The sequence below is a fragment of the Pezoporus flaviventris genome, unplaced genomic scaffold (genome assembly GCF_033815535.1).
Source record: "Pezoporus flaviventris isolate CSIRO_AGI_PZ_B2104156 unplaced genomic scaffold, CSIRO_AGI_Pfla_v1 ptg000031l, whole genome shotgun sequence".
NCBI lineage: Eukaryota > Metazoa > Chordata > Aves > Psittaciformes > Psittacidae > Pezoporus > Pezoporus flaviventris.
The window spans coordinates 33,197,104-33,211,539 of record NW_026892579.1 but is presented as its reverse complement, the minus strand read 5'-3'; the positions used below and the strand labels follow the sequence as shown (position 1 = coordinate 33,211,539).

General features: G+C 35.9%; 1 protein-coding gene across 1 annotated transcript in view; it reads right to left on the bottom strand.

Annotated features, from left to right (window-relative positions):
* The window catches only part of CSMD1 (CUB and Sushi multiple domains 1), a 1,163,462-nt gene that overhangs the window by 72,715 nt on the left and 1,076,311 nt on the right, over positions 1–14,436 (bottom strand). The window contains exon 50 of the mRNA XM_061460659.1: positions 7,063–7,248. Within this exon, the coding sequence (XP_061316643.1) occupies positions 7,063–7,248 (186 nt within the window). The remainder of the gene's footprint in view (positions 1–7,062; positions 7,249–14,436) is intronic.

The window sequence follows — 14,436 nt, the reverse complement described above, 5'->3', positions numbered from 1 at the left end:
AAAGAGCCCAGTGCTCCAGATGTGGTCTCGCTACAGTCAAGTAGAGGGGCAGGATCACCTTCCTTGAGCTGCTGGTCACACTCCTCCTGATGCACCCCAGGATACTACTGGCCTCCTGGCCACAAGGGCACATGGCTGCCTCATAGTCAGCTTATTATCCACCAATACTCCAACGTCCTTCTCAGCTGAACTGCTCTCTAGTAGGTCAGCTCCCAACCTGCACTGGTACTTGGGGTTCTTCCTCCCCAGGTGCAGCACCCTACACTTGCCCCTGTTGAACCTCATTAGGTTTCTCTCCACCCAGTTCTCCAACCTATCAAGGTGTTCTGCTGACAGGCAGGGTATGCCACAAAATCATTAATGCTAGTGGTATAATATGCAGTTTATTAAACTGCACACTCAAGCAAATAAGCTCATTAAAGCAAACAATCACACTAACGTGAATCAGGTATATATCTCTCCATATATAGTAAATAAGCACAAGAAAGCAAATAACATATATATAAGTACAGAGAAAAATTAGCAATGCATCAAATCATTACTGCATAGAGAGAACAGAGATCAAAAAGAAATACATCACCAATTACCTTTGAATCATCATCCACGCCCACACTTCAAGCTGGGAAGCCCCATAGCAGCCAATGCCAGGAGTCTCAGATAATTAGGAAAATTCCCATGCACTGTGTCCACTCACAGGTGAGGCTTTGGATTTGGCTACAAGAGGGTCCTGTATTTATACCCTTAGGAAAACAGCCAGCTTTATGGGACATCTGTGTTTACTTGCGGGGCCATGCAGTTTCTCATGAACTGACTGTTGTCCACACCAAGAGCATTGGCCGGGAGCTCTAGTATGACCAAGTATGAAGGTCGTAGAAGAGCTGCACACCTACGCTTTCCTGCCTCTTTCTGACAAACAGTCACCATGAATATATATACTCTACCAAATACATGGTGACAAAAACATACTTTGTTATGTCTCTCAGTCATGAGAACGAAACAACTCTCAGCTAGGTTCCCATCCATTATACAAGGTTGCACTGAATGACAGCACAGCCTTCAGGGGTATCGGTACTCTCCCCCCCACTTCATATCATCAGCAAACTTGATAAGGGTTCATTCTATCCTTTTCTCCAGGTTGCCGATAAAACAGGCTGAATTCCTAGAGTCTCAATACCAGAAGACTGACTCTACCCTCATATTGAGTTGTCCTTCTGTCTACAAGCCTTTGCTTATCTTTTCGTATTGTTTAATAAGCAAAATGTACATCTTACGCTATTCCAGGAATATCTTAAATATTGTGACTCTGAATGTAATTCTTGTTTCCAGGGAGAAAAAAGACAAATGCAACATATATGATGGAAAAATATCTCAATTACAGGAACTTGCTAAACTTAATTGGAAGTGTAATGCCATCTGATACTTAGTTGCCATTTTCAGCAGGTAGTTAAACAGCCATAAGGAAAGGGAAAGAGCATTTTTCTCTTACTGTGTTGTTGAATTTATAAAACAATAATGAGAACTATATTGTTCAAATATACCCTTTTGACTAAATTCATTATTAGTTTAAAAAAAAGGAAGATTAAGGTCAAGTTGTATATTATGCTTGAGAGACTAGTGTGGTTTAAATTCCTAAGTATTAGGAAAATAAGAAGACAGTAGGAAACCAAATAATCCCATACACCGCAGAATGAAGGAACAAAATAGGATCACCTTAGCAAGTTGGTAGCTTCAGTATGCTAGTAGAAAACAGAAAAAAAAAGCTACAAACGAAACCAAAACTACAGAATAGCAAAAAAAAAAGTGCTTTTTTGTCATTCAATATATTTAAGATTTATTAAAGAAAACATTAGGAGAATTATTTGGTACAGTGTTCTAAATATACTAGCAAATAAAAACCCCAGCAGTTGCACAATATCTATGATGAGCTGGTGCTGAATCTTTGCCTTATTATATTGACAAATTCCTTTTCGCATTTGTAATATGACTGAGGCTTTCTTCCAGAACTACTTACAATTCATAGTTCTATAACTAGTCATTGTACAGGCATATTGAAAACTATTAAAAATCTTATAAGATTTCTAACTATTTTCCAATCAGTGTCTGAACCATCACAGTTACAGCTCAGCACGCCAGAGCTTCTGAAGATATCTACAATAAAACCTGCAATATGCGTATTTTGCAAAGGTAACATTAGCTGCTCTTTAAAATGTTTGATATCAGAGAAATTACATAACCCAATGAAGGAACCAATTTAAATCTCTGAACAAGTACATTAAAGGTGCAATGGGAAACAGCAATAGTTATGCCATTATTGGGACCATCCCAGACAACTAAAATCTTACAAAAATTAATTAACCACAAACTCAATTTCCCAGGTTATGCACCCATTTACTTCTATAAAAAGAAAAGCAAGTGAGAATTGAGGCTAAAAGTTATCGTATTTCAGCAGTATTTTTGTTAATATACATATGTTGGTGCAGGTCTCAGCACGAACACATATGGAGTATGACCTATATGGGCACATTGTAGATGTACTTATATGGAAATATAGTATAATATTGTATACATTCCTACTCTTGGTTCACAAAATATGTTACTTGGTTTTAGAGAACCAGTAGGCTACCTTGGTATAATCAGAGAAATAAAAAAAAAAGCCACTGTGATCTTGCAACACACTCAGTCTCCTGATCTCAGGAAGAGAAACATGGACATAAATCATAACATTTGCTGTCATTGTGTTTTTTTACCCTCTCACAAAATAGTTTAAATTAGTTCCTTAGATCTGGTCAAAAAGCACAGACAGTGCATGCAACTGGAAGTTCTGCTTTCATTAACCAGATCCTACTTTAATACTCTTTTCTGTATATTTCTTAAAGCAGCCTTAGGCATGCAAATTTCCTATGGAATAAAAAAGGTTATATTTCCATTAATTTAAAGTGGTCAAGTGTCTGTACATCTTTTTTTACTACATGTCTATCAAATTTCTAAAACTAAGCATTATTCATAATTATAATATTAAGAATTTGCATTAGATATTTTCTAGCATGAAAACACACCTGTATTAAAGGAATGTTTCCTACTGGTCCAGAGAACATTTTGGTCTGCTTTGTCATAAAAGTGATGCTTTACTCATAAAAAATGATGTGCTAACATTCACCCAGTACTTCTAAAAGTATCATACATACTTAAACTCTCCTTGGTGCAAACACTGGGACTGTACAGCATCTCAAACTAGCAAGAAATCAAAAACCCTAAGAAAATATATTGACTCCCCAAAAGAGAATTATTCTTGTCATCTTCAGCATATGAAGTGTAGATAGTACAAATCACAAGGATGTTCACGCAAAAATGTACTACTTCTGTTCTCATTTCTATCAGTTTTGAAATGTTTTACCCAAAGCAAAAAACCCTGTACTAGGTGAAAAAAGTGAAATCGCTTCTAGAACACTGAAAAACATATATTTCCAAATTGGAGGAATTTCACAGGAAAAGGAGAAAGACACACAGGTAAACAATAACATGGTGAAAAATATTTAACAATATAAATAAAAAATGCAAAAACCAAAAGAAGTGTCTCGGACCTTATGAAGCTTAACCATACCAAGTGCAAGGTCCTACACCTGCGTCAGAGCAATCCCAGGCACAGCTACAGGTTGGGCAGAGAAGAGATTCAGAGCAGCCCTGCAGAGAAGGACGTGGGGGTGTTGGTCGATGAAAAGCTTAACAGGAGTGGGCAGTGTGTCCTCGCAGCCCAGAAAGCCAACTATCCTGGGCTGCATCAAAACAAGCGTGACCAGCAGGTCGAAGGAGGTGATCCTGCCCCTCTACTCTGCTCTTGTGAGACCTCACTTGGAGTACTCTGCACAGTTCTGGTATCCTCAACATAAAAAAGAGCATAGAACTGTTAGAGCGAGTCCAGAGGAGGGCCACGAGGATGATCAGGGGACTGGAGCACCTCCCGTATGAAGACAGGCTGAGGAAGTTGGGGCTGCTCAGCCTGGAGAAGAGAAGGCTGTGTGGAGACCTCATAGCAGCCTTCCAGTATCTGAAGGAGCTCTATAGGGATGCTGGGGAGGGACTTATTAGGGACTGTAGTGATAGGACAAGAGGTAATGAGTTAAACAGGGGAAGTTTAGATGAGATATAAGGAGGAAGTATTTTACTGTAAGGATGGTGAGGCACTGGAATGGGTTACCTAGGGAAGTTGTGAATGCTCCATCCCTGGAGGTGTTCAAGGCCAGGCTGGACAGAGCCTTGGGTGACATGGTTTAGTGTGAGGTGTTCCTGCCCATGGTGGGGGGGGGAGGTGTTGGAACTAGATGATCTTAAGGTGCTTTCCAACCCTAACTATTCTGTGATTATATGATTCTATGAATGGATTGACCCTCACCAACACTTCTAAATATTTTTGTTTCTTTACAGTATAGTTACAGATACTATCCTGAGCATGAATCTCTCCATTAAGTAAATAAGTTGGATATCCAAGTTCACCTCTCGATTGAATTTAGGGACAGCACATCTAAATTTTGCATTGACAGCTAAGTACTTTTCTATTTCCACCTTCCAGCCTCTGTTTTGGAAGATCTTACTTCTCTGCACTTGAACATTCTGAAGAAAGCAGTTCACTAATAATAGTAAAAATAATTTTCAATAATTAGCCATAAAATGTAATAATTGTGCTATAATGGTGGAATTTCATACAATAAGAGCAAGACATTATACCATACAAAGGAGAGGAAGGAAATTTCATTTCTGTTCTTTTCCTTTTTTAGCTTGTCATTGCAAGAACCAGCATCTGTATTTCCATAATAGCAGAAAATATTAAAATTCACATTGTATCTGATGAAATTGAATTGACAAAAAAATTCCCGAAAGACTGTTCTTTTTTTTTTTCTTTTTTAATCTTGGAAAGATGAAAACTTACAACTTTACAGGTATGTAAAAATGCTGATGATATGTAAAAGAGTGTTTCTCGGATAACTATAGTTACATCTTAAAATCCTAAATCTGTTGTTATGCTTGTACATCCTTTCTTTTAAATCATTATCTGAATGATGTCAGTTGGTGTAAAAGGTCGCAGACATGGTTTATATGGCATACAGTAAGGAAGGAATCATGCAAACACCAGTACTCATCTATAGTTAAAGTTGTTTGATTATTCAGATTACTTGGATATATCTACACCTTTTGGAAGGGATGTTTTCCGGAAGTGCGCATCACAGTCACTTCTCTGACCACCAGTAATGTACTAATTTACAGGTTTTAGCAGAAAGTTTTTGTATACTGTCCTGTATTCATATGTAATGTTACAACCACATAGTCACTGTAAAGTAAGTACTGGCCTGGTTTAAAGTATTGCCTGATAAAGGCTTTCAATAGCAATATGGATAGATATCTCTAGTTCCCTTCCCCTTGCGCTAGAGATCTCTACGTAGCATAACTGAAGCATGTTGCTTTGTCATTCAGTTAAGATGTCTTAATAGGAATCTGTTGATTGGTATTTCATGCAATTAAATTCAATAGCTCAATGTCTATGATTCATCTGTATCTTGCTGTATGACCAACCTAGATCGTTTCTCATGATTCAAATCTGATCTAAATACTTTTAATGAGAAGAAAGAAATTTAAACATCTGCTTCAGGAGTTATTATCAGAGATAACTTGCAAAAGAAACTGCACAGATTTTAACCTTTATTTTAATATACCTCGGGATAAAACGGACTCATTTATTTACCATTTACCTTTCTGTGCTGTGTTTGCTGCTCATCAAGTCTGAGATGTTTATATCTTTGGAAACTATATACATTTATCCTTACAGCAGGTTGTTGTGCAGATTATCTAAGCTTTTCTGTACTTTGCAAGTAAGAAACCTTGGGTAATGCATTCCTGCCTCTGAACAGCAACACGTTTTGAAAATATTGGCTTTAATATTGTCAAGTAGATTACTAGCATTTTAATTTCGCACTTCTGGCTTTAGAAGTAATGGCATTCTTTTTCGAAATGAATACACTTTTAGAAAAGAAAAAATAAGAGAAAAAATTATATGTATTTTGTAAGGCTATTATAAATGTTAAACAAAACCTTTTAATTTTGAAAGTTGCGCTTTGTTTAACTGGGTAGTCACTCTCTAACTAAGTTTGTTCATTTCAGTAACACAAGTTTTGTTGGTTTTTTTTGCACTGAAGATACAATGTCATTTATTCAGTATTTTTAATGCCCATTTAGTTTAACTGGCATCTTCCCTCCAAAAAATATCTGTTGATACTTTTTTCTGATTAGCCATTCAAGTTATGTTTTCTGTAGCTTGTCCATTTTTTTTTTTCCTGAGAGAATGAAGTGCAGCTCAATACACTGGAGCACTGCCTTCCCTTGGCACATGGCTCTGAATTCAGAGCATGTCTGTGTGATCACTGCTGCTTTTGAATAATCTTTCTTATGTACTCTGTGGAACTGCTCTGTACAGTTTTAGGCACTGTCCTTCAACAAAGGTGTACACCAACTGGAGATAGTCCAGAGGATAATAATGAGAATCACTGGTCCAGAAAGTATGAAGAAAAGAGTGACAGTGAATCACAGTAAGACAGCCATCTCTACAGAAAAGGTGACTGAGTGTATTGGGTGCAGGAGTCAAGGTGTTGGTGGGGGGAGTGCAGGGGTGGCCTCAGTGAGAAAAGGCTTGGGCTGCTGGACTCCTATCCAGGTTAATTATCTACACTAGCAGTATTTTAAGAAATAGCTTTTGCTTTTATTTAGAAGCTATATTAAAATAAATTGGTGCTTGGAAACATTACTGTGAAAATGGAGAAGCACATTAATCATAAGAAGAAAATAGACATGAAACTGAATTATCTAATAATTTTAATTCAGTTTTTTTGAAGAATATAAACAAGGTTTGTTGTTTTGTTTTTTTTTCTATTAAACAAATGCATAGGCTTCTGCTTTACTTAATGATTATATTTTCCTGATGGCAAGTTCAGGGCATATATACACAGAAAACCTAAACATCACTAGCAGATGAGAAAGTTCAAGGGAAATATGCTTGAGAAATACATGCCCACTTACATCTGCAAACAGGTGGCCTCCCTTTGTTGCTCCATGATCCATCTTCTTGACACACTGCAGTTGCTTGTTGACTAGATTCTAGCTTGAAGCCCTCATTACATTCATATATCAATCTACTGCCCAAAGTGAATTCATTACCTATAACTGAACCATTGCCAGGGGAGTCAGGAATGCCGCAAGATACAGCTGAAATGAAAGAAAAGAAAAAGATAAAGAATTGCCATTTCTTCATGTATTTTTTATTAATATTATCCCACTGAAATAAGAAACAGATCAGTAATTTTGACTTATCTTGTTCATAACAACTGAAATTAATTTTCCATAGCATTTACAACATTTTCAAATGTAACAGTATTTAAAACACTGATAAACACTTTGAAGTGCATCTGACATAGACAACACTTTGTAAATCATTATATTGTTTAATACAGCCACTGTAGAGACAGAAATTTCTACGCAAGATAACAGCAATTAGGATTCCCTAGCTTATTTGCTAGAGGAAAAATTCAAGAAAGTGTCCAAAGTTATTTGGTTCAAGAAACAATGAACTGGAAAAATTCTTAAATGCTTTCTAATAGTCTGTTTCCATTCTCTCCGGGTTTCTTTCATTCCTGTACTACTATAAAAAAACCCTCTGTATATGTTTGATGTATAATTACAAAACAGTGTTATTTAAGAATTCAGTGTAACATTTTTTGCCTGATGATAAAAACACCTAAATGACTAGTCAGGGAAAAGTTCCACTGATGTTGAGGACATTATTCAGATATCTAAACACTTGTTTACTTACTTGACTAATTCACTTCAGAATGCTAAATATTATGTGAATTCAGGCTTATTAATTTTCCACATCATGAAGGAAATTACTACTGAATTATTTTCACTTTTTCTTTTTTCTCCTTCAGAATTTATCTCCAGACAAGCAGTTATTCTTTCAAGCTCATAAAATTTAATTTGTTGTCAATTTAGTGAAGTTTGAGTGGCATCTAGGTTTTTATTTTTTATTATTTCTTCTGCCAGAGCTTAGTACAGTTAATTTTAAAGTATCTCATAATATACAATTTTACAGTAGAGTACAATCACAAAATATCTATTTCAGTCACTTTTAGGAGAGAACTTCAAGGCAGGATTAGCTTCTGCCATCTCACTTCTCAGTTCCCCTGTTTTTGATAATAAAAAAAAGACAAGTCTTCAGAATACTTTAAAAAAAAAATAAATATTTTAATGCTGTTTTATTTTAAAATAATTATTTATACAGTTACTAACTCTAGGTACTTAAGTCAGTAATGTTGGCAAAGATTTTATATTTGCCCCATAGCACTTCTGAAGGAAAAGTCATAGTATCGTTTTCTTTGAAAGGATATTATTTTCTTCAAAATGGCAACTTGGAGTGGAGAACCCATCACATTTTTACAGTTAATATATATTTAGAAGTTTGCATACAGAATCACTAGATGCTTTGAGTTTGGCATCCAGTTTATCATTTTACTGTAAATACACTGAATAGAACACAGCTTTGAAGTTTTCATTTCTAAATATTTACCACTAAGAAGTGGAGTTTTGAAACTTAAAATGTCTTTTCCATATATACAGTAAATTTTAAGGAGCAATTCATTTTAGCAATTAAAAAGTCCCTTGGATATTTGTTCCTTTCCCCTCGACACTGTGAAGATTTGTTATTTAAATAAAGTCAATAGATTTCAAAAGAAGAAATGACAGCCTTTGTCTGAAATCTGTTAAAAAGAGGTTAAAATAAAGATTAAAAAAAAAATCCAATTTTTATTACCATTCACTCAATTCAATGTATATGATTAATTTAAAAACACATCATCATGGTACCATAAACACAACTCTCAAATTTGTTTTCAATATTACCAAGTTGTCACATTCAATGTATTTAAATTAAATACAACATAGTACTTTGCATATGTTTATAATGAGCAGAGGTAAGCATTATAAAGTGATGGTTAGTTCATTTCATTTGCTTCCATCTGGAATGTGTCAAATTTGTGATAGAAGCAGTACTGTAGCAATGTTCTGAAATAAACTGCTTTCTTTGTAACACAACTTCTTGCACCTAATCAGTGCTTCTCTTGCCTTAACACTGAGTACGTTTTCCTAGCAACAGCTGAGCCCCCTGCCACTAGGAGCAGTGGTGGGACAGAGAAGCGGTTCTGGAGACCCATGCATACTGCTCTTAATGGTGCTAGAGAAGGTGAAGGGCAAAAGCAAGTTCTGCTGGTTCTGAGTGCAAGTTTTTGTATTAGGAGTCATTCACCTCACCGCGACCACAGCAGGAGTGATAGCTCTTCAGGGCTCTGGTGTACTCAAAATAGGCAGCAGAGCTACATTTAGATTCAATGCCCTTTCTATTCCCTTAATAACCAATTTAGTCCTTTACCTACCACTGGAACCAACTCTGACCATCTGTCCTATAAGCAGAATTTTACACTTGCAAAATATTTGTTTGCATCCTGTCAGAAGGTTAAACTCACTCTGTTTTACTACATCAAAAAATGCCAACGCATTCTCCATTTCCAGTCATGTTTTCTGTGAAATGTTTCAGTGCCTCCAGAGCCTTTCACTATGTCCTTCCTTGCCCTAACAAGCCTCAGTTCTGTTTTGTGGCAGTGTGTCTGAACGCTTGATGTAGAATGTAACTGGGTTAAGATTTAACTTCTTGTCAACTTTTCAGGTCTCCTTACTGATATCAAAACAACAGTCTCTGTGTTAAGTGTGCATACATTAAACTGTATATAAACAAAATTCTAATTTTCAAAAAAACTATTAGAATATTTACCCATTCATGTGTGTGTGCATCTGTACATAAAGATAGCCCTTATTCTAGCTCTCTCTAAATACTTCAAACACAAATTAACTTCAAAAAAGCAATAAGAATTTACTATGTCATTTGAAAATAAACAAAAACCCAGGTCTATTTAGTTCATGTTAGAAACAAACAATTCTGTCAGCATTTGCCCTTCACTTCTAGCAATAATCTTTCTAAAAACTAATAACTAGTTCTGGACTGATTAGCTCTTACATGCAAGTTAGTTTAAAGAAAAAGCAATGTACAATGCCCAGGGCACACCTAGGTGGGCTTATCAGCTATGTCAGTTCTAATGCAATGTCAGGTGTGCCAAAGCACCTCAAAATCTATGCTTATCTGTCCTCAGTCCTCTAGTGTCTGTCATTCCTCTGCTGCTGCTGCATCTTGTACTGCGATACTGTGAGATTATTCTCACTGCTGCTTTAGCTACTAATAAAAAAACCAGTTTTGGCATTCTGGCACTGTTCCTGTTACAGTCTGTTTATTTGTTGTTTGTTTCTTCCCCAGAAACTGGGACTGGAAAGAAATATTCTTACTACTACCGATTTTATGAGGATGCTAATGGCTTTTAGAACAGTAGTGTCTAAGCAAAACATATTAGCACAGCTAGTTTCATTAAATAGCAAGTACTTTGACATTTGAAGTAAAGCTAGCTGAAATAAACTGACTGAAATGGTGTACTGTCTTTGGACAGTGGAAACAATGTCACTACTGTCCCACATCCAAGTATTCTGAAGCTCACAGCTTGTCATATAACTATAAAATGTTAAAGAATGGTATCAGAAAATCTTCTGATTTGAAGAACTGTCAACATGCTTCTTAGGTCAATGATTAGATGAGATGGCCAGGTTCCATCTGGGACACGTGCATTCATCATGTGAAAAGTACGTAACATTAATTGTCTCTATTTTCTTGCACAGCGGAAAAAATGTACTTCTTTCAAACAACAGGCAATCAATACAGTATAAAGCCTTTTACTGCCTAGAAACTGGGATGCAGTTTCAGTTGCTCTTAAATGTTCCACATGTGCTACTGGAATTTATTTCTTACCAAAACCAGTAAATTTAAAGTTTATGGGTATACCATTAAGATAGATTTAAAGCACACAAATTCACTGTATACATAAAAGAAGTTGTAGTTTGAATTACAGTCAGACCTTGAGTTTATTTCCATAAAACTGGAAAATCCCTACATTTGATGCAAAACCATTTGTCATTTAGTGACCTGCTTCTGGCACTGAACATAGCGCTGAGAAAAGCATTTAAATACCCTAAACTTAAAGGTAGCAACAGAGAAGTCACTAAAAGTGGGCTTCATAACACATAACTAACATAACATGCTGAGTGGCTGTTGTGTTTTAAACACAGCCATCAACTCTCCCTCACCCCTGTCGCCCTGATGGGATGGGGAGGAGAACTGGAAAAAGGTAAAATGTGTGGGCTGACATAAGGACAGTTTAATAACTAAAATAATGTAAGTTATAATAACAATAATAGGAAAAAGAGAGAGACATATAAACCCCAATAAACACAAGTGATGCACAATACAATTGGTCATCACCTCCTGACTGATATCCAGCCTGACCCGAGCAGTGACTGATCCCTTTCAGGTAACTCCCCCCAGTTTATATACTTGGCATGATGTACTGTGGTACGGAATACCAATTTGGCTGCTTTGGGTCAGGTGTCCTGTCTCTGCCTCTTCCTGGTTTCTTGTGCCCCTCCTCATTGGCAGAGCATGAGAGACTGAAAAGTCCTTAATCTGGGTAAGCACTGCTTCACAACAACTAAAACATTGGTGTGTTACCAGCATTGTTCTCAGCCAAAAGCCAAAACGCAGCACTGCACCAGCTACTAGGAACAAAATTAACTCTATCCCAGCCAAAACCAGAACAGCAGGTTTTATCTATGATATCCAGACAGAAACACTAGGGAGAGCAATGCCACAGAAATCCTAATTATCATAGAATCATAGAATAGTTAGGGTTGGAAAGGACCTTAAGATCATCTAGTTCCAACCCCCTGCCATGGGCAGGGATGCCACACGCTAGACCATGCTGCTCAAGGCTCTGTCCAGCCTGGCCTAGAATACTGCCAGGGATGGAGCATTTACCACTTCTTTGGGCAACCTGTTCCAGTGCCTCACCACCCTCACAGTATTCTCTTAACTTGGTTACATACAGAAATAACAAAGAAACAGAAAACAGGGCTGTGGATGTAGAAACCAGTTATGAATGGTCATTTGATCTATTTTCCTATTACAAGCCAAAACTGACCAATGTTCATCTAATTTGTTCTAGAAAGACCTCCAATGATGAAAATTCCATGTTCTCCACAGGCAATCTATTCCAATGTTTCTCCATGAGAAAAGAACAAAAAAATAAAGTCAAACTGAAGACCCTATAGAAATAAACTTAGCTGTAACTCCTCTATCTAGAAAGGACATAGATAATTACTTCATTCCTCTTTGGAGCTATCTTATAACATATTAAGAAATTGTTAGCAGGTTTTCCCTCAAAGTCCTTTTTTTTCAGTCTAAAGTACTATATTTCTCTTACTGTTTTCTATCTTGAAATATGATCATATGTTTAGAATACATTCTAAAAGGAAACTGGGATTTGGAACTCCTGAACTGTGATACTTACCTCGCATTTTGATTTTAAGGCTTGGTGCCAAGAGGGAATCTTTTTGCATAATAACATTTGTCAAAAAGGTAAAACACACCAAATAGCTCATTTTATGAAAAAGCAGTTTGGTGGTCCCAGACTCATGGCTCTTATACAAGCTACAAATGGATATTTTTAAGCCTGCTAAATAAATTTCATCTGTTTTCTACCATAAGGCAGACACAGTATGCAGTTATGGTCCTGGAATAAGCTTTGTCTCCAGATACCTGCAACCCAGTACTCCTGATCTATATTGACCCTGACAACTGTCTTAGTTTTTTCTAGTTTTTTGCAAGATTTTCTTGCAAACATTTTCTCCTATTTTGTCATCTATTCATCCCTGAGCCTCAGCCTTCTTTTCTTAACTCACTCCCCACTTGGGCATCCAGTTACAAACTAAGCAGTGGTTAAGGTGACGTATGTGGTTGCCAGAGTCATTACTGGCACCTATTTCCTCTCACCAGCTATCTACTGCTATTGTTTAAGAATTGCTGTTTTCTCTGCCTACTTTCCCTGCATATTTTGAATGTAGTGTGACTAATGTTTCTCTCTTTCCTTCACAAATGAAAAGCAGTAAGTTCTAATTTCCTAGATAGGAGTGAAGTTCTTTATACATCATCCAGGACATTATTACATGAATTTGCACTGAGAAGGCTGAAAAATATCTTCTGACCCTTCAGATCAATCTCTATTAAATATGTGCTCATATTAAAATTGTAATTGTTATATTAAATATGCAAAATCACTCCCCTTTTCTAATAATAAAATCAAATTTGATTTCAAATATTGAGTCTGATATAGTCATCAATTACAAATATAATGCTGCAGAACTGTTTTTATAGAAATTTTAGACTTAATCAAAAGCATTTTCATTTGCATTTAGACTTAATCAAAAGCATTTCATATGTAAACAACATACAATGAAATCCATGAACTGGACCAGATGTCTAATTTTAATTAATTTTCAAAGAGAATGTATGTATTTTAATAACAGATACTAAATAACTTTAGAAAGATGCTTTCCATTTTAGAGTTTATTGAAAAATAAATACTCCATCCAGACACAGAGGTTGGAATAATCGTGTCAGAGTTGTAAAGTGATATATTAAAATTGAGGAATCCTAAATCAATAAGAAACTTCTAGTACAGTATAAACTCTCTTCCTATCTCCCAAATACATTTTTCCCCTACTGCTAACAGATATCTACATGCCTACAGCCACATATATTACTGAAATTGTAAATAAAACTTAAAGAAAAATTTTATTTCTTCAACATTCTGATAAAATAATAAGAGACACAATGTCTGAAATATTTTACGATTTTCTTGAGTCTCCTTAATTTTCTTCAAAATGTATCACTTTCTGCAACTCTTTGTCCTCTGGTTATCCACAATCAAGTTTTGGGACTCCATGTCAAGTCCTGCACACATCTATACATTTTTCCTCTCACTTTCTGTGATTTGTTACATTCTGCCCTTAAAACTGGGGACTTTTTTTAAAAAATGTTCAAAGAATTGTTCTCTGATTATTCAGATTTTTTCACACACCTTATTATGTTTAGATATCGTGTCAAAGTTAGAATGGCAAATTGGTAATCCTTTCTCTGCGTTAGGTATTAACAATAAATATAAGACTTAGAAATGTAAAGGAAAAGCACCTAAAAATTAGACTATTCTAAAAAAAAAAGGCGAGAAGCTAAGAAAATAAAGGACTGTACTATTTTTATAATAATTCTAAAGCAATGGAATATCATATTTTCATCATACAGACATCTGCTGTTTGGTCACACAAGAGTGATAATAGTAGTAGCAGGTTACTATAGTCTGGATGGATAAACAGTCAAAAGATAAAGGTTAAATTTACATATAGTTCCTAACA